At 38.3% G+C, this 22,682-nt stretch overlaps 1 protein-coding gene across 2 annotated transcripts in view; it reads left to right on the top strand.

The window, feature by feature from the left end:
* ADGRG6 (adhesion G protein-coupled receptor G6) overlaps positions 1 to 22,480 on the top strand; it is a 124,364-nt gene extending 101,884 nt beyond the window's left edge. For both annotated transcript variants that reach the window (XM_044917386.1, XM_044917385.1), the window contains 6 exons: positions 510 to 606; positions 2,653 to 2,936; positions 16,150 to 16,251; positions 16,952 to 17,104; positions 19,851 to 19,896; positions 22,401 to 22,480. In XM_044917386.1, the coding sequence (XP_044773321.1) occupies positions 510 to 606; positions 2,653 to 2,936; positions 16,150 to 16,251; positions 16,952 to 17,104; positions 19,851 to 19,864 (650 nt within the window). In that variant the 3' untranslated portion in view covers positions 19,865 to 19,896; positions 22,401 to 22,480. The remainder of the gene's footprint in view (positions 1 to 509; positions 607 to 2,652; positions 2,937 to 16,149; positions 16,252 to 16,951; positions 17,105 to 19,850; positions 19,897 to 22,400) is intronic.
* The last annotated feature ends 202 nt before the right edge of the window (positions 22,481 to 22,682 follow it).

Raw genomic sequence — 22,682 nt, 5'->3', positions numbered from 1 at the left:
GGTGCTGTGGTCTTCCCCAGTGAAATATACAGGAAAATATTTTATTGATTCTCTGGAGAGAAGAGAGGAGACTGTAAAAACTTTACGGCCCCATGGTTTCTCCCCCACTGTTTCTGAAGGCTTTTCTTTCCATAGAAAGGGGCCAAACAAACTGCAGTTCTCTCACTGCCCGAACCCTGGCAGAATGGCAGTTGTCATTAATGAAGCACATTTGCTTCTGGATTCGGAATAAACCAGATTCTGGGTCTCTAATGAGTAACAGTAAGCAAACACAGTATTTAAATATCTGTCGTTTAAGAGTGAGTTTTAAGTGTTGCCAGTTAGAGTTGGATGTTCCACACCAAAGAGGGGATTGTGTTGTTGCTTGTAAGCAAATTGCCAGTTCTAAAACAAATTCTGTGATGTGGAGGGTTCTCTCTCTCTCTCTCCCTCTCTCCCCTTGCCTTTATCAGTCTTATAAAGCAGTTCCAGATGCTGCAGGTGCTTATGTCATGGTCTTTCTGGAACAGGTCTGCCAGCCTTAGTCGTGTCCATTGTTCTGGCAAGCAGAAGCCAAAATGAGGTCTACGGAAAGGAAGGTTATGGAAAAGAACAAGGTGATGAATTGTAAGTAATAACTTGTTGGAAATTTATTTGTGATGAGTGTATATCCTTTGCTTCCTAAAGGGTGGTGCACAGTTTCCAGGCCAGTAGCGAGCCTCCTAGTTTGGAAGGCTGAAAATGCGCTTGCATGCCTTCACTGAGGTCTTTGCTGCTCCACAGCTGAATTCGGCTGGGCACCCGGACTGCTTGAGCGGCTTCCCCACGTTAACCTGCACTCTGTCATCTGGCGGACTGCAGAGCAGGTCTGGGGACAGGGTCAGCTCAGAAGACCCGTCCTGCTTGAAGGGATTCCATAATACTCCCCCTCCTTAAGCCCACACACATCTTCAAGAAAATTAAGTCAGTATTTGTATTTGGCTGTGGGATCATAGAGGCCAAGATCTGGATATTGTTCACCTTTGGCAGTTCTCTCATATTTTATCTAGCCCATAATAGATAATACATATTTGTTGATTGAATGAATTTTTAATGCATACAGAGCTTACTCCTGAGATGAGACCCATGAGATCACATATCTGTGCACGTTTCATGGATGGGGAGAACATTTTCATATCTAGTCAGTGTCCGACCTGGGTCCCATTCCCTCATGGACTTCCCTTCTCTTATAGTTCCAAAACAGCACTCAAAAAACCCCACAAGAACTAGTAGAAAATAAAGGAGCTAGGTCAGGAAATTCGGGATTCTAAGGGACTTCCAAATGTAAAGGAATATTAGCTCCAGAGACAAGCAGCGTCATTTTGGGGATTGTTATAATAAGATACATTAAAAGTAGAAGTCAGTGCATCAGTCCCAAATAAGGGAATTTTACAAGTATGTTAGTCAACTCTCACAGGACTTTATAATACAGTTAGTAAGTGGCTGCGCCATGCAGTCTCATTTGCTGAGCATTTATGATATGCCAGGAATCATGTTAGGTTCTGGGATTCAAAGATGTTCGAGACAGCTTTTGCCTTTGTGGCTGTCATGTTCTAGTGTGGAATACATAACCTAGAATGATAACCGTTTTCACGAGACTTTTTAGATGAATTTAATAGCTTTAAATAATTTATCCAATTTTTGAGGTACCTAAGAGCTCGCATAGTATTAACTAGGCCCTGGGGCATCTGCAAATTGTGGTTTGTGTTGATATTACTCATAGAACACTTTACACATGGTACAATTTTTAAATTACTTTAGTCTATTTTCTGATGTGTGTGTGTGTGTAATTCTGAATAGGAAGTATGTCCTTCCTCACCTCATAAAGATGTTGCAATTGGTGTAAGCTTTTTAACTATTCACAAGGAGTGTCACTATAGGAATATCACAGTTCTGTAATAAAGTCTTGCCTCAACTAGGCCAATTATATTACTAGGAGTTATTTTGCAGCAGTAATGGGATTCATGATCACGTGTGTCTTAAGTAGGAATTTACTCTTCTCACATAACAAGAGACACGGGAGTAGGCAGCTACTGCCATTGGTTTTATGGCTGAAAATATCAGGACCAGCAACTCTGCAGTGATCTTGGCCTTTCTCTCAAAGATAAAAGGTGGTTACTGCAGCTCCAGGGCTTGCTTTCATGGTGGAAGCAGAAAGAACAAATAAGGGCCTCTCCCAAAAATCCCCTAGCAGATTTTGCTTCCATATCATTTCGTGGAACAGTGTCCACGTGGCTGCCCCTTAAATGCAAAAGAGATTGAGAAAATGAGTACTTAAATTTCCCATTCTCTGGAGTGCAGTCACATAGGAGAGAAGGGGGCTAGACATGGTTTTGGGTGAGCCAACCACGAGTGTCTTCACGCCAAGTCAGAATTCAAGAAGCCACCTTGTTTTTTAACTGTTGACTTAAATAACTTGATATTAAGATGATGGCTATCCAAAACAAACAAACAAAAAACTGTGTAAACATCAAAAAAGAAACTGAGGCCCAGGAGAATGAAGTGACTGTCTAAAGGCTTTGAGAAAGGTCCAGCTGTGAAATCTGCAGAAACCCAAACTAAGCCAGGAGAAGTCTTCAGTAAACAGGACATGGTAATAAATCTCTTTTTCTTTCTGGTTTCTTCTTCTTTAAGCTGTTGGATTCAGGATCCAGTCGTATTTTATGTGACCTGCGCTGGGTATTTTGGAGTCATGTTTTTCCTGAATGTTGCCATGTTCATCGTGGTAATGGTGCAAATCTGTGGGAGGAATGGCAAGAGAAGCAACCGGACCCTGCGTGAAGAGGTTTTAAGGAACTTGCGCAGTGTGGTCAGCCTGACATTTCTGCTGGGCATGACATGGGGTTTTGCTTTCTTTGCCTGGGGACCCTTAAACGTCCCTTTTATGTACCTCTTCTCCATCTTCAATTCATTACAAGGTAAGATAAGTGGTACCTTTGTAATTTCTGCTTTCCGATTGTATCATGGGTGTGAACAGCTTCACTTAGGGGCAGGTGCCATGCTAAATGTCTACGTCATTGTTCCAAGTAATAGACGTAGTTCCAGGTACAGGGTACTCATTCACAGGATCTTGAATAGAGAGATGAGGTAGGATGTCAGTTTGTTTTCAGTGATGGGTATCCCAAACACTTAGAACAGGGCCTGGCAGGTAGTAGGTGCTCAATAAATCTACATTGTTTTATGACTAAATATGGGGCAGGGCGGTACCCAATGGGGAGTTTAAAGGGAGGCACGGACAACTTTTACCTTCGTCACAGTTTTCCTTGGTATCCTACATGGTTGTAACATTCTTGGCCAGAAGAATTTTTAGAATCTATGCAGGGACAGAACAATTCTCTTAGAGTCCTTGGCCCCTTGGATTTCAAAATAAATACCAATACTCTAGTTCAGAAAGGCTCGTTTTCTCATGAGATATACAGCAATTAGTTCAACAATTTAACCAACGTTTGCCAATGGTCTGCTTTGTACAAAAATCGAAGGCTTCTTTTGAGGAGCTTTCTGTCGTGCTTCTGATTCCATAATACATACCTGAGTATACTCTATGATCAATTTAACATTTAAACTTAAATAAATATAAATTATGTTTTTCAAAAGCTGGGAACGACATTCTTTAAAATATTGGATATACCTTGGGGTTGTTGATAAAGTTCCCCAATGTTCAGAAGCACCGTGAGGCCCACACAACAATGGAATGAGGGGACAAAGCTTGGAATTGTTTTGAGTAGGGTAATCCTGCAGGCTTACCTGAAGCTCCTGGCCATGCAATGGTAAGCATGTGGGGAAAGGAGAGCTGACTAAAGATGACTAAATCTGAGCTAGGGTGGATGGGGTGGTGGGATGCAGGTTTGCATTACTCACCAAAGGAGATGCCTGGACAACGGCTTCCCTACAGGTGCGTTCGAAGAGAAGTTGGTATTTATCTGCAGGGGAGTGTTTCCTGTTTTATATTGTACATATCTGCTTTGCCTCACCTCCTAGTTTTCCCACCAGCTCATGAGCTCCTGCAAAAAAAAAAAATGTCATGCAGTAGATGCTCAATGATTGTTAAATGAATAAATGGATTGCTGGATGAAGAAAGGAAGGGGTTTTCGAGATGGCCTAAATCCAACCTACGACTCTTCTGGCATAAATAGGCATTAATTAGTTCAGCAAATTTTATTCAGGTTCACTCTTCCATAACAGAGGAAATATGTGGGCTCATTATCTTTAGTAAATAGAATAATAAGCCTCAAGGGTGCCTCCAAAAGTTGGAAACTGGATAGGTGGCATCTGAATGCACCTTCATATCTAGCTTTGTAAAGTGAGCGTTCGTCTATTTATTCTCTTCTATAATATACAACATAAAAGTGCCTAGATAAATATTGACCAAAATGTCCATTCACATTAGAAATTCCATGGTTTTATATTTCAGGCACATTAATCTGCCAGCCCAACCTTGTTTTTGCTTTTAGAATTTCCTGGCACTTTCAGTAAGCTTCAACAGCTATGGTTGTCTGTTCAGCCCTGTTTCCATTAATGAGAATTGGGATGTTTTATTTTTCCCAGCATCAGTCTCCTGTCAGGAGGGAAAAATGTTCTAAACCATCATCAAGTCACAGTTCTTCATAAATCGCTAACTTTTAAGACTGATGTTAAATTATATAAATTCAGAACAGATTTCCGCATATCCAGTGACATTAAAAACACTTCCTGAAAAGGAAATTTAAATTAAAACACAGTGATACCAAGCAGATGAGTCCACCAACAATTGCTTACTGGCTGAGCTTGTACAGAAACTTGTCAGGATGCTATAGAAAGTCACTTAATGGTTCTTATTTGAGTCATTTTCTGAACCTTCCAAGAGGGTGTTGGCTGTTGTTGAAAGTATATGCTTTTTTAAAAGATGCATGTAGAATCTAGACCGTCTAAAGAAACAATTCAGTGAACTGCAGGTAGTACCTAGGCGAAATAAACTCAGGTAGGATTTAGGCCAACTACATTGTCTTTTTTATTCTTTCTGATATTTTTTTTTATTCCAGCAAAAAAAAAAAAAAAAAACTTGGCACAATCCCTTTGTCTCGTGGAGTTTATGTTCTAGCAGGAGAGACTGACATTAATCAGATAGTCACCCTATGAAACGTAGCTGGTGGTGTGGAGAGCACATGACAGAAGTCATGGTGCCTAAGCTGGAAGCTGAAGGATCAGTAGGGATGAACTAGGTGAAGGTGGGGGTAGGAACAGAGAAGAGACGATTTCAAGTGGAGGACACTCTGTGCACAAAAAAACCCTGCTATCGTTGGTGATTATAGTGTATGCCCCAGGAATTAAAAGAAAGCTCATATAACCGGAGAACCAAGAAAGAGCCATAGAGTGACAGAGTGGTGGGCCTGCACAAAAGGGAGGCTGGGGCTGGACCAGAAGGCCCTGTGTTTTGATCTTGCTAAGAGCCGTGGGAAGTCTTTGAAATCTTCTAGGCCTGTGGAATGACATGATCAGATGTGCATTTTATAAAGACGAAGCTGGACGTAATGTGGAGAAGCGATTAGAGCTGCCCCATAGTGTCTGTAGGGAGAACAGGGAGGAGGCTATTTCCATGGTCCAGGTGAGATAAGGCAGTGCAGTATTTTAGACTGTGGTGGGGCTGGGGGGGCTGGAGATACATGAAAAGAGTCAAGAGAAAGTTTGGAACTATGCTGCCACAAAACACTCATCACTGGTGTTGAGTTTCATTAAAGTAAACTCTTATTTTTCTAGAGTGGTTAGGGTGAGCGGTCTTCTTGCTTAATGCCTTGCCATAGCTAATTGAAGCCTGTGATTATTGGACCTAGCAATGGCCTAAGATCTAGAATGTGATACAATATTCTAAAAACTAAGTCTATGCCAAACAAATTCCAATCTCAGATTTAGCTTGGAGCTGAGCAGCGTCTTCATTTTGAATCCCACAAGTCACCCTTTAGTATTATAAAGGTGGCACCTCCGAGAAGGTCAGGTGTTCATGCTGGGTCTGCAGGGAGGCCAGGACATCTATATCATCCGAGTGGCTTCTACCAACAGCTTTCTTTTCATTTTTGTTTTTGTGTCTGTCTTCAAAACTTTGGTTCAAACATGTGAAAAATCCATTTTATCTTTCAGGATTCTTAGAAGTAAGAATGGATGTGATGAGTGTGTTCAAACCCACATATACATATATAATTATATGGGTACTTACATAAATTTGCATAGCCTACGTATTAAAAGTTTGTACATGCTTTTTAAATATTTTTATCTTAATGTTCAGTTTTAATATATATCTTTGTTATTCGTATATGTATTTTTAATTTTAATGGACATTTATAACCATACAACTTAATTGCCAAAAATAGTGCTAATTGAATATCAGAAAATTATTGTGATCTGTGTGGCTTGTAATAAATTCTCCCTACTTGAATAAGCAAATGAAATCATGAATTGAATCAAGCCTGAACCTAAGTTTATTGTTTTCTAATTTTCCACAGTATATTGCTTTTTTTTTTGTTATTATTATTTTACCTTCTTCACTTCAGCAAGTTATATTTTAATCAGTCCACTGATTTTTTTTTCTTGTAAGATGAAAAGATAAATATATTTTCTCTTGCCATGGTGGTATTACATATCTACCTGCTTTTGTTATCTTTGTTGCTTTCCCAGGATGAAACTGGCAGATCGCTGTATTAGAAATTTTAATTTTTTCTAAAGAATACAACTTGAGAAAATGGCATGGTATACACATTGCTATCTAAAAGGGAACAGATGTTTGACAAAAGTGTATCATAATTCACATACCTGGGAACATTAGTCTACACTTCAGGAAGTACAGTGTAACTCATTTTAAAGAAGTAAAAGGCAATTCCCTGATTGTTGAGAAGATCGTGGCCAGAGTCCTCTAGGGCTCCTCCAGCCTTTGGCAATACTGATGTGCTTGTAGAATAGATTATTTCTCTGAGATGCAGTATGTGCACAAAGTTGCTCATTATAAAAGTCATAAACAGTATTCAGGCTGTATATTTTTTTTCATTAACTGTACAAAAGCATTTGACACTATCAATTAGATTAGGCTTTTTCAACATATAGGGAAGTTTAACACTCCTGACAAGTTTATCAAGATCTGAAGTCTAGTCCCATAGCAAGAAGTTGGTCTTCAATTTTCCTTCTCCAGGCATGTGAAACAATATAGACTAATCGTCTCAGGCACAATCAGCCCATCTTCTGTACATATTTATGACAACATAATAAGATGTAGCATATGGTTCTGAAAATAGAAGCTGCCATGGTGAACACAGAAGGTTATTATCTACTCAGAGATAATGTTTGCCATTAATTTGATAACATTAAGATATACCCAGAGCAACAGAAATAATTTATATTTGTATAGTGCATGTGGCTTATAAAAAGCTTACACACAACATCCATGATTAGATGTAATTCTTAAAGCAAGTGCAGAAAGTAGGTACCCAAGAAAGAGGGTATTTTCTGCATTTTAAAGATGAATAAACAGGCTCAGAAGAGTTAATGACTCCCCCAAGATCAGTCTGAATCTGACCGTGTAATATTTACAATATAGCATATATGAAAATAGAAAAATACATTATTAGGGAATAAAGCATAAGAAAAATAAATTACTGCCCTTCAATTTTTGTTTCAAAGTTTCTAGGAAGTGAGTATCTGTATCTATTGAAAAGACTGTTAGTAATTATATGCTTAATGAATAAATGCTAATGTATTCTTACCCTTATTCAGAAATAAAATAAATTAAGGAAATATATTTATTATTATTATTATTATTTTTTTTTTTTTAAATTTTATTTATTTATTCATGAGAGACAGAGAGAGAGAGAGCGAGGCAGAGGAAGAAGCAGGCTCCCAAGGAGCAGGGAGCCCGATGCGGGACTCGATCCCAGGACCCTGAGATCATGACCTGAGCTGAAGGCAGACGCTTAACCATCTGAGCCACCCAGGCGCCCTATTTATTATTATTTTAATCTTATTGGTAAAGTAAGAAAATTAAGTCAAGTTAAGTGTTAGGAGCCTCCTGACAGCTAAGCTATGTTGTAATCACATATGCAACATAGGGCGTTGGTGCCAAGGTAAAGACATGAACTACCTTTAAACCCGAACATCTGAAATGATGTCATGTTGGCTGAGATGTCACACACTGCAAGGAAATAAATTACTCATCTTTTGGCAGGGCATTTTGTGCCACAGAGAAATAATTTTCTAAAGGGCATCTTGGTAGTATGAAAGGAGGATTCAAGAGGTTCCAAAGAGAACCATAAACCCAGCTGGCTATGTCTGTGACAACAGAATATATGAGCCATTCAGAGACCTGGATTCAGGCTTGCTAGGAAGCTGAGAGGTAATCTAGACCATTTTTGTCAGAAATCAGTTCTCTTGGGGCGCCTGCGTGGCTCAGTCAGTTCAGCGGCCAACTTTTATCTCAGCCCAGGTCTTGATCTCGGGGTTGTGAGTTCAAGCCCTGCATTGGGTTTCACCCTGTGTGTGGAGCCTACTTAAAAAAAAAAAAAAAAGAAAAAGTCAGTTATCTAGAGTATGCATCCTTTTTTGCCCACGTACGTGATTTGATTAATTCTTGATTGATTTTCCCATCAAAGCTCCGGAACTGCTTATGCCCGTGGACCTGATTAAGATACCATTCACTCATCATTACTACGCACTCTGACTCTACCCTGCATCCCTGAACTTATCTATAGCTAATCTACAATCTTGCCCCTAACTCTGTTTCTGGATCTTTTATTAACCAGAATAAGAAAAAGTTAATGGAGGCCATATGTCGGAATTTGTTGATGAGAATCTTGCTGGAAGTGTCAGTGGCTTTTTGTCAGTTAAAGCACCCTGAGAGTTCAGGACCCAAGGTTTGGGTTTTGATTTCGGGGTTTTTGTTGTTGTTGTTTTGTTGTTGTTTTTTTCCCCCTCCAGCCAGGCTTCTCGAAAATGACCTTTTGGAGCCCAGAAAGAAGGACAGTATGTGCTCTCCTGAATTTTACTGTCCCGCTTTCATTTTTATATCCAAGGGAAACTGTTCCTTGGCATTTTTTTTTTTTTAACTTTTGATAATCATGCTGAAGATCTGAGAACATCCCTTTGGCTGCTCATTTTACATCTGCCCCAGAAAGCCCCAAATCTTTGCCAGAATCAACCAAAGAGAATGAGTCCCACGCGGGAGCCAAATCCCTAGCCAAAATATTGAGGCTCAGAATTTTTTTTCTAAATACATAAATAGCTTTTATGGGCGCCTGGGTGGCTCAGTTGGTTAGGCGACTGCCTTCGGCTCAGGTCATGATCCTGGAGTTCCTGGATCGAGTCCCGCATCGGGCTCCCTGCTCAGCGGGGAGTCTGCTTCTCCCTGTGACCCTCCCCCCTCTCATGTGCTCTCTGTCTCTCTCATTCTCTCTGTCTCAGATAAATAAATAAAAAAATCTTAAAAAAAAAATAAATAAATAAATAAATAAATACATAAATAGCTTTTATAAAGACAAGGTTAAACACAGCTCATAAAATCTATAGCAAACATAGTACCAATACTTAGAGGGAAGCTTTCCCCCCTCCCCCCCCCAAACATGCTGCTTGAAGGCATTCCCAGGTCAGTGAAAGGACTAGGTATCAAAAACCAAATCCACTTCTTGATGATGAATTTTCAGAATATTGCTCACTCCAAGTTTAGGTCACTCTTGTAGGTTTCCCTTCGCTGTATTTGCTGACCCAAGCTTGGCCTGTGATGTGCTTCCCAGGGAGGATTTGAGGAGGTGGAGTTCATTACCTTTTCTTCCCTGGCAGTGCCCCTGGGCAGGCCCACCATCCCACATACTTGCAACACCATCTGCCATCAAAATTGAAAATGTCACTTATTTTAAATAAGAACATTGCAAAATTTATGGAGAAGTAAAACATCTTGAATTTGCATATTGGTCTAAATTTTTGTTTTTTAAGGGAGCAGGTCCCTCTGGTTAGTGAAAGATGGTGTGGTAAAAGGAAAGCAAGGGTGAGGGGGGATGGACAGGTAGAGGATCGGTTAGGAATCTATCTGTTTTATGCTTGTTGCAGCATGGAATCTGGGTTCATGCAGGTAAAATAAAGAATCAATGCTGTTACCAAGTCAAAGAAACTATTGCTCAGGAACTTTGGCTTGGATTCATTAGAGTGGTGGTCTTTCAGGCTAAAATTCACAATTCATGAGCTGTGTTTTGTGAGATGATAAAGGTTTCATGGAACTAGCACTAGCCTGTCAGGATGAAGTAAAGATTTCAATTCTGATTCAATCTTTTCACCCATTTCAGCTTCTAGCTTTTATGAGCAATGTTCTCTACTCCCTGGTCAGTTAAATAAAGCTATAAGTCAGTATGAAAGAGTAAAGGCCAATTATCCTGGTTCCTGGTCACAGCAGAAAGCCCTTTCCAGAAAGCTAGAAGAGCATATTTTTCCAGGTGGTATGGAAATACTCTTTGAGGTGCCATGTGGTTGATAGGAAGATTCTCAAAGGGAAAACATTTGCTAGAAAGAGAGCAGAGATGGGGATGAGAAATCAAACAGATTCCCTTGGATGTCAGTGTAGAACTCTAAAGTTTTATGATTTTAGTTCTGCTTCTGGCACCAAGACCTATAAATAGATGAGAAAAAGAAAGAAATCTTCAAAACTGAGGAGGGAGTAGCCCTCTGTTTTCTCACTTTGGCCTCCAAGTTCCCTTGGCTCTCCTGCTGCATTTTCTCCTCCTCCTCCCTGAAGTATTTAGAATTTCTCAGCATACTGAGTATGTGCATTCTTCCAGATGTGCATACCTACCACATTTCCCACAGCTGGACTGTAAAAGGGATGTTTTGTCCTTAAGAATTTTGGTACAGTATCTATTGCCAGACTAATTTAATTCACACGGAAAGGACTAGTTACTATGAATAGTAAAATAACATATTATGAGAATCCTATTCTGATTTAAAATGGAAATGTATCTCACGGCTAAAGAATCAGGCTTTTTTAAATACCTTGGCATTTAAAAATATATTAACTCCTAAGAATTCTAATTTCTCGTGCCTATCATTTGATTTTGTCTCATAGCATTGCAGTTCATAGTGGGGGGGGGGCAATTTCAATGACTGCCATCACAGCAGTTTAGAAGAGATGTTCAGATTTTGAATCTAATTTACATTCCAGCATTTCTTGAACTTACTGGATGCCTGTAGATTTACTGGCACATGCAGATGCTTAAATATAGGCAATATCATCTAATGCTGTGCAATTATAATTTAGAACAGCACTGCACAATCTAAAAAGTTGTTTTATTAGGTCAGTTTTATCTTATCTTTAACCTTCTCCTCGTGACTGTGGTCAGCATCAGACCCTCAAAGTAATGCCCATCTTAGCATCCCAGCAAGGGTGACAAAGTGAATCCAAGAACTAGTTCCCTCCCAGTGTCCTCAAAACACCAGACATAACCCCTAAAGTTTTTTTTTTTTTTTTCCCTCGAGTAGATAGGACATGCATAAAAAGTGCTGAGTGTAACACAAAGGAAGCAACATCTGGCAACTTTCACCTTCTGCCCTCAACTAAAAGGAAATCATTTGCTCAGTGTGAGGGCCTATACTGAGTGACATCTGGGGAGGAAAGTTTCTTTTTTTAAAAAATTTTATTGTTATGTTAATCACCATACATTACATCATTAGTTTTAGATTGTAGGAAACACATTTCCTTCCTTTTTTTTTTTTTGTAGTTTTTAATTTTATTATGTTATTCACCATACAGTACATCATTAGTTTTTGATGTAGTGATCCACGATCCATTGTTTTCGTATAACACCCAGTGCTCCATGCAGTACGTGCCCTCCTTAATACCCATCACCAGGCTAACCAATCCCCCCTCCCCCCTCCCCTCTAGAACCCTGTTTGTTTCTCAGGTCCATAGTCTCTCATGGTTCATCTCTCCCTCCAATTCCCCCCCCCTTCATTTTTCCCTTCCTTCTCCTAATGTCCTCCATGTTATTCCTTATGTTCCACAAATAAGTGAAACCATATGATAATTGATTTTCTCTGCTTGACTTATTTCGCTTAACATAATCTCCTCCAGTCCCATCCATGTTGATGTAAAAGTTGGGTATTCATCTTTTCTGATGGCTAAGTAATATTCCATTGTATATATGGACTGCATCTTCTTTATCCATTCATCTGTTGAAGGGCATCTCGGCTCTTTCCACAGTTTGGCTATTGCAGACATTGCTGCTATGAACATTGGGGTGCATATGGCCCTTCTTTTCACTACATCTGTGTCTTTGGGGTAAATACCCAGGAGTGCAATTGCTGGGTCATAAGGTAGCTCTATATTTAATTTTTTGAGGAACCTCCACACTGTTTTCCAAAGTGGCTGTACCAACTTGCATTCCCACCAACAGTGTAAGAGGGTTCCCCTTTCTCCACAACCTCTCCAACATTTGTTGTTTCTTGCCCTGTCCATTTTGGCCATTCTAACTGGTATAAGGTGGTATCTCAGTGTGGTTTTGATTTGGATTTCCCTGATGGCTAATGATGATGAACATTTTTTCATGTGTCTGTTAGCCATTTGTATGTCTTCTTCAGAGAAGTGTCTGTTCATCTCTTCTGCCCACTTTTTGACTTGATTATTTGTTTTTTGGGTGTTGAGTTTGAGAAGTTCTTTATAGATCTTGGATACAAGCCCTTTGTCTGTAGTGTCATTTGCAAATATCTTCTCCCATTCTGTGGGTTGCCTCTTTGTTTTGTTGACTGTTTCCTTGGCTGTGCAGAAGCTTTTTATCTTGATGAAGTCCCAAAAGTTCAGTTTTGCTTTTGTTTCACTAGCTTTTGGACATGTGTCTTGAAAGAAGTTGCTGTGGCCGATGTCAAAGAGGTTACTGCCTATGTTCTCCTCTAGGATTTTGATGGATTCCTGTCTCACATTGAGGTCTTTCATCCACTTTGAGTTTATCTTTGTGTATGGTGTTAGAGAATGGTCGAGTTTCATTCTTCTGCATGTGGCTGTCCAATTTTCCCAGCACCATTTATTGAAGAGACTGTCTTTTTTTCCATTGCATGTTTTTTCCTGCTTTGTCAAAGATTATTTGACCATAGAGTTGAGGGTCCATATCTGGGTTCTCTATTCTGTTCCATTGGTCTGTATGTCTGTTTTTGTGCCAGTACCATGCTGTCTTGGTGATCACTGATTTGTAATATAGCTTGAAATCGGGCAACGTGATGCCCCCAGCTTTGTTTTTCTTTTTCAACATCAGGGGAGGAAAGTTTCTAAATGAAGTCTGTAATCTCTCCCAGCCCTAATACGTGATTTTTGTGAAACAGTGGCTTAAGAACACATGGTTACCTGGGTTTTCAGCTATCTGACAAAAATACCTCCAAGAACAAACCCTGCAAATTCTGCCCCAGTTCACAAAAATAGAGTAAACCCAAGGCAGGGGCTCTGTTCCCTCAAACAGCAGCCCCCTTCATCTGTGACTTGTGTTGACCGGTCCTTAGGTTTTCATGTCCCCTGCTCCCTTTCCTCAGAAACGGCCACCACCTTGTAGAAACTTCAAAGACTCTCTTAACCAATTCAAATTATTTATATATCTTGGTTACTCACACTACCAGTGCTACTGAAAGGCATGTTTACCTATTAAAGGGATTGTCTGTATCAGCAAACGGCATAGGGAATTGGGGTTGTAGGTGTGGGAAGGTTTTGAGAAGCAATCGGATTTAGTCAGTCAGTGTGAGGGTGAGGTCCGAACCCAGTGATGTCTACTCCCTACTCCCTGGGAAGGTGGGTCAGCCTGCAGGTGCTGACTCTGAGGGTTTGGAGTGTGGAAGAAAATCTTCCCCCCTACTCTGAGACTTGTCATGCCTGAGCCAGGCAGGTCTGCAAGCAGGTCTCCTCTCTCTGGCTCCCCCTGCCCAACCGAGCTGCCAGCCTCCTGCCCACAACACAGGCACCGTCATGAGCTGTATATGTGCGTGTTCGTTTGTTTTCTGAACGATTGAAATCTGATATCATTTCGGACGAATTACTAGGTCACTAGGATATATTTCCTTCACTAATTATTAAGAATAAAATATTAGTAATAATATAATAAAAGAATAGTTTTACTTATATAAATATATAGGTGATGTAATAATAAAAAGAATAAATTGGTAATATTACCGATGACTAGTATTATTTCACTTAGGTCATTGAATGTTTTATTTATACCTCTTAGAGATAAATGCATTTGTATTTCCCAGGAATTTTTTAATAGGCTAGCTACCTATTGAAATCAGTGACCAGTGATAGCAATAGGAATTTATAGAGTGCCCCTGAGTGTCAGGTACTCACTGATGATCAAAGAGGTCAATCCCAGGGGCGGAGAATCAGCCATGGTCCTTCACTGAGGTCAGGGCCCATCCTGTAGCAATCCAGCATGTTCCTTTTCTAAGAGTTCATAATGTAATTTATTCTGGAATAGAATTCTGGGCCATTCTGCATTAAGATGTTGAAACATAAAAACATACAAGCATAACCATAGACATATTTTCCAAGTTTAACTACACACATCAAAAGAGAGTACTCTCAATACTTCTCCCCACTTCTCCAGTTGTATATGCTACAATATAATTTACACTTTTCTTGATGAATACTCCATATTTGAAAAGAACAGATAAGTCTTAAAGTCTTAATGTTCCTTAAATGTACTATAATATTTTTTACTTTTATATCTTTCCATGCTAGACCCATCGTCTCATGAAAGCAGTGATCATCTACCTTGATTACATTTGAATATCCAGCTCCTAAAACAACCGTTCCTCCTGCTTAATAGTGCTTAGTAGTCACTGGATATATTGCCCTTTTTGGAAACTTCCCTTGCCTCCTTACCCAAAGCTTTCTTCCGGTTCAGTTCAAGCCCTATGTCCTCTAAAAGACCCTCCCTTATGTAGGTATTCTGGCTACTGTGGTATGTCACTAAGGTGTAGTACTTTGGAACTCGGTTGCATAATTTTTTAGAAATTTTGCCTTAAATATATTTTCATTATATCCTGTGGCTCCCTAATTTGTATTCTACTCTTATTCATCCCCTATCCCCAAATACATTTAACACATTAGAATGTACATATAAGTATTCAGTTAACTCATGTTATGGAAAGATGTGAAAGAAGAGCCTTTGACATGGTATTGGGCAGGAATGAGCTTGAGATGTTGGTTTGAGGGTAGTGATGAAGAGGATGTCTATCTGGAACATGAGGGGTTTGAGATGCTGCTAAGTGGAGATACAGCCAATGAAGATGTCCTGTAAGTGGTGGTGGTGGTGGCTGGAAGAGAAGCGAATGGGGACAAATGTAAAAATTAGCATATGGCTCTCATAGCACATGGCTGGAGGAAATGAGCACCTACTGGAGTGTAACCATAGAAAATATAGAAAGCCAGGGAGCGCCTGGGTGGCATTGTTGGTTAAACGTCCAACCCTTGGTTTCGGCTCAGGTCATGATCTCAGAGTCAAGGGATCAAGCCCCTTGTTGGGCTCTGTGCTCAGCACAGAGTCTGCTTGAAATTCTCTCCCCTTCTCCCTCTGCCTCTCATGGTTGTGCTCTCTCTCACTCACTTGGGTACTCGCTCTCTCGCTCAAATAAATAAATAAATAAAATCTCTCTCTCTCTAAATTAAATAAATAAAATCTAAAAAAATGTTGAGAAACTAAAGCAGTCCAAGTAGAGCCACATGAATTTGCTGATTTTTGGCCTTTTTTGACCTGCAAAAATACTATTTTTCTATGGCCCAAATTTACAATAATACGCACACATAAAATAGCTTAGAATACACAAATTGCAATAGAGCTTATAGATATTTTCAGTTTTCTCTTTTTTCCTATGATTTTTGTGATGCTTTCACAGAATTTTAAAACAAACATAGGAGAAGTATTAAATGCCTCTTAAATTGAAAATTGCCCATTTCAGCTTAACCTTTGGGCCAAGTCATAATAATTGCTGAACAGAACAGGCAAAGACAGAATCGGATATGTGTAATTATTCTAGTTCCTTAGTGACTCAGTCATTAAAAAAAAAAAAAAACAAAACTTAAAATGAATCCATGTGTTCCACAAGATTTATCTTTAAAAATGTGTCTATTGGCTTAAATGTTTATATTTTCTTTTGTTCCAGGCTTATTTATATTTATTTTCCACTGTGCTATGAAGGAGAATGTTCAGAAACAGTGGAGGCGGCATCTCTGCTGTGGTAGATTTCGGTTAGCAGACAACTCAGGTAAAGTGGCATGTTGGTAATTGGTTTTTATACCTAAGAGTGGTCAGAAACCTTCCTCATCTGGTCTTCCATCGTCAGAGCAACCGGTCCCAATGGTAGCAAATTGTAAAGGTGGTGCACATGAAGATGCTTAGTTGGAGTCTTCGAATATTAGTCCTGCAAGCAATCTGAGGACTCTGAGCCTGACCCTTCTATTCCACCGAGAAGCATGAATTCCAGCCAGGTGAAGTGAGTTGTCCAAGATTTTGTGTCTAATTTAACAACTCAGGTATCCAGAGGTTCCACCATACCATGTGCTTCTTTCCACATTTTTGAGGCCCTCAATCACATTATTAGGCAAAGACATTTTTCTCATTATATATATATAAAAAAAAATACTTGAATAGTATTACTTTTTTTTGGCTGTGATTACCTCTCAGCCTTACAAAATTGAAGTAGGATTTTAAACAATATGCACAACAGGTCAAAGTTTGAAATTTACTTCTTCAGTTTATTATTGTTCATATGTCAACAGGTCAAAGTTTGAAATTTACTTCTTCAGTTTATTATTGTTCATATGCCAGGCTCTTCTCTGAGCCATTGCTAGCATATACAGAATTGAATGCTTTGGATAAATTACTTAAATAATGTGGTGATGATTCTTCATGGTAGACCATATGCCCCCTAAAACACATTCATGGAGAGATGTTATTTCTTTCAGACTGGAGCAAGACAGCTACCAATATCATCAAGAAAAGTTCTGATAATCTAGGAAAATCTTTGTCCTCAAGCTCCATTGGGTCCAACTCAACATACCTTACATCCAAATCTAAATCCAGCTCTACCACTTACTTCAAAAGGAATAGCCACACTGGTGAGTCATTGTGATGGTGGTAAAGATGTTCTCTGGCCCATTTCTCATCGTCTTTTTATTACAATTGGTATATCATGAAGATTGATAGATAACAGTGCCCTTTAGGGTGCTTATGTTAGATTTATGAAAATCAAAATCTATTTGAAGACCGACCTTATCCAACACTTTTGTGAATGTTTTGTCTTTCTTTTTTTAAGTTTTATAACCAAAATTGAATCTACATAGCCATAATATTATTAGCTCTGAATATTATTGTAACTTCATTTGATTCAAACCTTTGTTTTCTTTTCAAAAATATGGTATTTAAAGTTATGTTTTTATTTAAAAAATATAGAAACTGAGTTGCAATTATTCATAATACTGCATATTTTAGGTTTTATAACTTATTATGAAAGTTAATTGACAAGTTGACATGGGAACAGGTAGAAACACCATCCAGGATGTATTACACTAAAGACTTAATTCCTAACCATTGGAAGTGTTATTGCCAATTGCTCTTTAAATCATTGATTAAATATGATAGGATAGAGAGCATCATATTTGGAAAGTGGTACAGGATGGTGAGAAACATGTCTTTGTTCATCTTCTGGATTGTCATGATATTTGCAATGACCACAGGTTCTGATGCTGAGCATGTGCATGAACAATCCTAAAGACAATGTGGAAATAAAGATTCTTTTGCAGTACTTGATAGCCAGTGAGTGGTGTGGAAAGTTGCAATCTTTTAATAACTTCAAAGGAAAAAAGCAGAATTGCTATTTTGAAATACTAATTATACTTCAAGCAAACAGCTGTCAACACTTAGCACCAGCACTTTCCTAATTAAAGATGCTTCTAAAAGGATAATGGAAATAACTTAATTTTGAATTTGTTTAGTTATTAAACATAAGCAGAGGTGAATGACACTGAAGAGATTCATATTTGGCTTTTTGCAAATAGGAAGTGTATATCTGTAAATGTTCATATTGCAAACATTTAAACTTCAAATGACCATTATGTACGTTTGAATTGTTTTAAATGTCCCTGCTTACACCACAGTCTGTAACTTGCCACTGGAATGGCCACTGCCTGAGATTCAAGGTAGCACTATAGAAAAATGTTTGAGTGTTTAGAGAGTTTGTTAATTACAAAATTAAAGATCTGAAAATTTAGAGCAGCTTAGGATAGCAGTTGTAAAAATTTCTTGGAGTAGAGGACATTCACAAGAATCAAATAAAAACTGTGGACTCTCTTCCAATATAAGATGTAGCCTCTGAGTCCTGTACACAAACAGTTCTGCCTAAAATTAAGAGGTCTGCTATCCCTTCTTTAAACACCTGTGTAAGAAAATTTCTGACAGGTGTATAGTCTGAGATAGATTATTCTACCTAGTTCCCTGGCACAAAATATCTTTTATTTATAATGAATGAATTTTTCACTTTATTTGATCAGCCTTAAAACTGGTTACTTATATGATCATCTTCATAGAGGCAGAAAAAGCATTTGACAAGATACAACATTCATTCATGATAAAAACAAAGTAGGTTTTAGAGGGAACATACTTCAACATAATAAAGGCCATATATGAAAAACCCACAGTAACATCATACTCAGTGGTGAAAATTGAGAGCTTTTTCTCTAAGATCAGGAACAAGACAAGGATGTCTACTCTCACCAATTTTATTCAATATAGTTTTGGAAGACCTAGCCATAGCAATCAGACAAGAAAAAGAAAAGGCATCCACATTGGTAAGGAAGAAGTAAAACGTTCACTATTTGCAGATGACATGATACTGTATTTAGAAAACCCTAAAGACTCCACCATAAGACTACTAGAAGTGATAAATGAATTCAGTAAAGTTGTAGGATACAAAATTAATATACTAGAATCTGTTGCATTTCTATACACTAATAATGAAGTGGCTGAAAGAGAAAACAATCACATTTATAAAACAATACTCATTTTGCCTGCCCTTCTAAAATGCAAACAGTGCATTATACATCAGTTGTGAATGAATAGGGATTAGACCAACTAAATTGTTTTCCTCTTAACATAGCTGAGAATAGCTAGCCAGAAAAATGCCACTATTGAAAGGGGAAAGAAGATAACAAAGTAGATTATTTGGAACAGCGGGCATTTTGGAAGTCTTAATGAAATATTTAGGCGTATTAAGGATCATGGGGAAAACTGACCAAAAGATAAAAGGAAATACAAAAATGGAAGTGCCAAAGAAACACTTTGCTATTTCAAAGTGTTGTGTATTTTTTTTTTTTAAGATTTTATTTATTTATTTGACAGAGAGAGAGACAGCGAAAGAGGGAATACAAGAAGGGGGAGTGGGAGAGGGAGAAGCAGGCTTCCCGCTGAGCAGGGAGCCCGATGCGGGGCTCGATCCCAGGACCCTGAGACCATGACCTGAGCCGAAGGCAGACGCTTAACGACTGAGCCACCCAGGCGCCCCGTATTTTTTTTTTTTAAGGAATGCATTATTGTGTTTCTGTTTCCCATAACAAAACCCTTGGGGTTAAATGAGTTCTTGTCAACTAGCATAAGTCAGCTATGTGACATTACTTCTGTGACATAGTAATTTATGGTTTCCAATCAAGTGATGTACAAATGGCCTTTAGCTACCTAGCCAGTTCTCAGTGTGACTGCTGGCGTACTTGGGTCCCTTGGAGTATGCAAAAAGTCACTGCATATCATCATAGATATCTAGTTGGTTTATTTCTTGGAATTGATCTAGAAATTCATATGTTTATGGTGTAGATAATGTCTTCTAAGAGCATTCCTTCAGCAAAAGTGGATCATTCAGGTAAACTTTTATTACTTTTTTGAATGCATGAATTTTTTGCAAGGTAATAAAAGAATATTTGCATGGATTAAACTAAGACTCTTGCCGCACCAGCAAAATTGCTTGTTCTTTACAATACTTCTCAGCTAGCACAATGACATTCCTGCATTGAGCTGGAATTTCTGAAATTTCATATGGTTGTGTGCTGTGCTGGTTCTTCTCTGCATGGGGTGTCTGCAAACTGCTCCTTCTAGGAAATGTACCATGCTCTGGAGTTAATGGGTCACATATCAGGTAAAATAATGGAAAAAAAAAAAGCAGTACTTGAGAAGTTTGTTATAGAAAAGAGTGAAATTCTTTACTTTTCCACTGCTCTTATGAATTACTGGCTATGTCATGGTACATTCATAGAAGTCATAATAGAGAAATTGTCACTTCCAAGCCTGCTTTTTGAAGATTTTTACCTGCTTGATATTTTAGCATAGGTCAAATAATAGTTCATTTCCCTAGCCCCTGGTTTTCAAACTTGCTGCTGTAATCAAAATCTCTATTGTTAATGATGTAATGTCTAACCAGAGGACTGGGAATAGCATACATGTTGAAATACAGCCCTTGCTCACAATTCTACTTTATTGACTATGAAGACCCAGAAAATTGGATCACATATTTGGAAAGGAGCTGGTCAAAAATCTCTTAAAGGCACATGCCATTGGAAGTTGTCAATGAAGCAGAATGAGTGTATCCTTGAAGCTTCTTTGAGGATGTGTGGTTTTTCTAAAAACGTCAAGCACAAATTATTTGTTACTGATGTCTAAATTAATAGAAAAATCCCCAGTAGAAAACCAATGGCTAGTGAATATGTGAACTGAAGGAAGCACAGAATCAGTCAGCTTGCTGAGAGCTAAATGGGCAGGGGGCCTTTCTAAAATGACTCCCTAAGTGTTTCCTCACTAGTCCTGAGATGTAATCCTTCTGCCGTGCTTCAGTCTGCCATTCTTCCCACGAGCCATCTATTCTCTCTTTCTTCCTTTAGTATGGGGTGGACACACGATTTCCTTTTTTAGCCTTCATTTTATTTAGTGTCTCCTTCAACACAAGACAGTAGTTGAACAGTTTGAGTCATTTCCAAAGAGAACAGATACAGCAATGATGGCTTTTACCAATTACTGATGGATTTTTCATGTTATGTCACATGCTGGGGGCAACTTACTCAAAACATAAAAATGCCTGAAATGAACATTCCAGATTTGGAGCCATGATTCCTAGAAGCAATTTTTCATGATAGAGTTTTTGCCTCTTCCACAGTAAATAGAGAATATACAATGTAGGGAATTGAATACTTTGTAGAAGGTCACATTTGTTCCTTCATTGGTGTGAGATCCCTGTGGTTAATTTTAGGGTAGAATTTTTCTCCACAATGTGTTGGGAAGGGGAAGAGAGTTGATACTTACCAGATATTCATAGGGTACATGAAGACAGCCGTATATATTTGTAGATAATAGGGCTTATGTGAGTTTCAGACTACTCTCTGAAATAATTTTAGAAAGGTTTTGGCTCTAGGGAAATAATACTTAAATATATGATATTGAGCATTGAATCACTAAATTTTACACCTGAAACTAATATTACACTGTGTGTTAACTAACTGGAATTAAAATTAAAACTTAAAAATTAAATAAATAAATAAAATTGAGAAATTCAGAACAGAAATCTATTTAACAGTCCTTTATTACCATCAGTTGCTCTGATATTATTACCATCAACAATAACATCATTCTGAGAATGTAGCATAGATAATAAAAACACAGACTTAAAATACTTCTGATAATTTTGATTGTTATAATTTAGAAATAATTAATAAAAGATGCCTTTTTCTGTATTCCAATTATTTTATAAGTTAAAAACGATGGGAAAATGCCTTCAAAATACCCTTTCATGTTTATTTTCATTCACTTTATTCTCCAACATCTTTTAGATTATATTTTATAAAAATTTTTATTATGAAGAGTGATAAACATATATAAAAAGTAGAGAGGATAGTGTAATGAGTCCCCTTGTACCTATCAACTTGTGGCCACCTACCCATTTCCCCCACCCTGTATTATTTTGAAATCCTATCTTAGACATCAAACATTTCTTTCATAGATGTTTTGGCAACTTTTAGTTTATTTGCCATATAATCTGTCCCTGCTTATTTTGAGTTACTTGCCACATTATATTTTTGTGGCAATTTTCTGATTATTCTATTCACTGACTCTTTGAAAAATGCCACTTTACAGGAACATTTCTTGAAACAAATTCCAACATACATTACTAGAAGGCAAATTAACATTCATTCATGCATAGGAATGCACTTTGAAGATGAAAAGCATGAAATGTTAGTGCTGCCTATTACCTAACCTAAGAAAGAACAGGCCTTCATTTCCTTTGTGTACTTCTGTAATGTGCAAAATAGTGTCCAGTTTGGTGGCCCTTAGGCATGTCACCTCATCTCGCAGTCTAATTTCTGGTATCATTTCTTGCAGACAATGCTTCCATGGACAAATCCTCGACAAAACTGACCCATGCTGATGGAGAACAAACATCAATCATCCCTGTCCACCAGGTCATTGACAAGGTGAAGGGTTATTACAATGCTCATTCAGACAACTTCTATAAAAATATTATCATGTCAGACACCTTCAGCCACAGCACAAAGTTTTAATGTGTTTAGTATCTAACAGAAGAATCTGTCTACGGAGACATGAAGCTCTGCAAGCAGGGAGAACCGTGACTAGCACACGTGAATGTGCTGTGACCTAGATAAC

This window comes from Neomonachus schauinslandi, chromosome 8, assembly GCF_002201575.2.
Source record: "Neomonachus schauinslandi chromosome 8, ASM220157v2, whole genome shotgun sequence".
Classification (NCBI taxonomy): Eukaryota; Metazoa; Chordata; class Mammalia; order Carnivora; family Phocidae; genus Neomonachus; species Neomonachus schauinslandi.
This window is presented reverse-complemented; position numbering and strand designations above follow the sequence as displayed.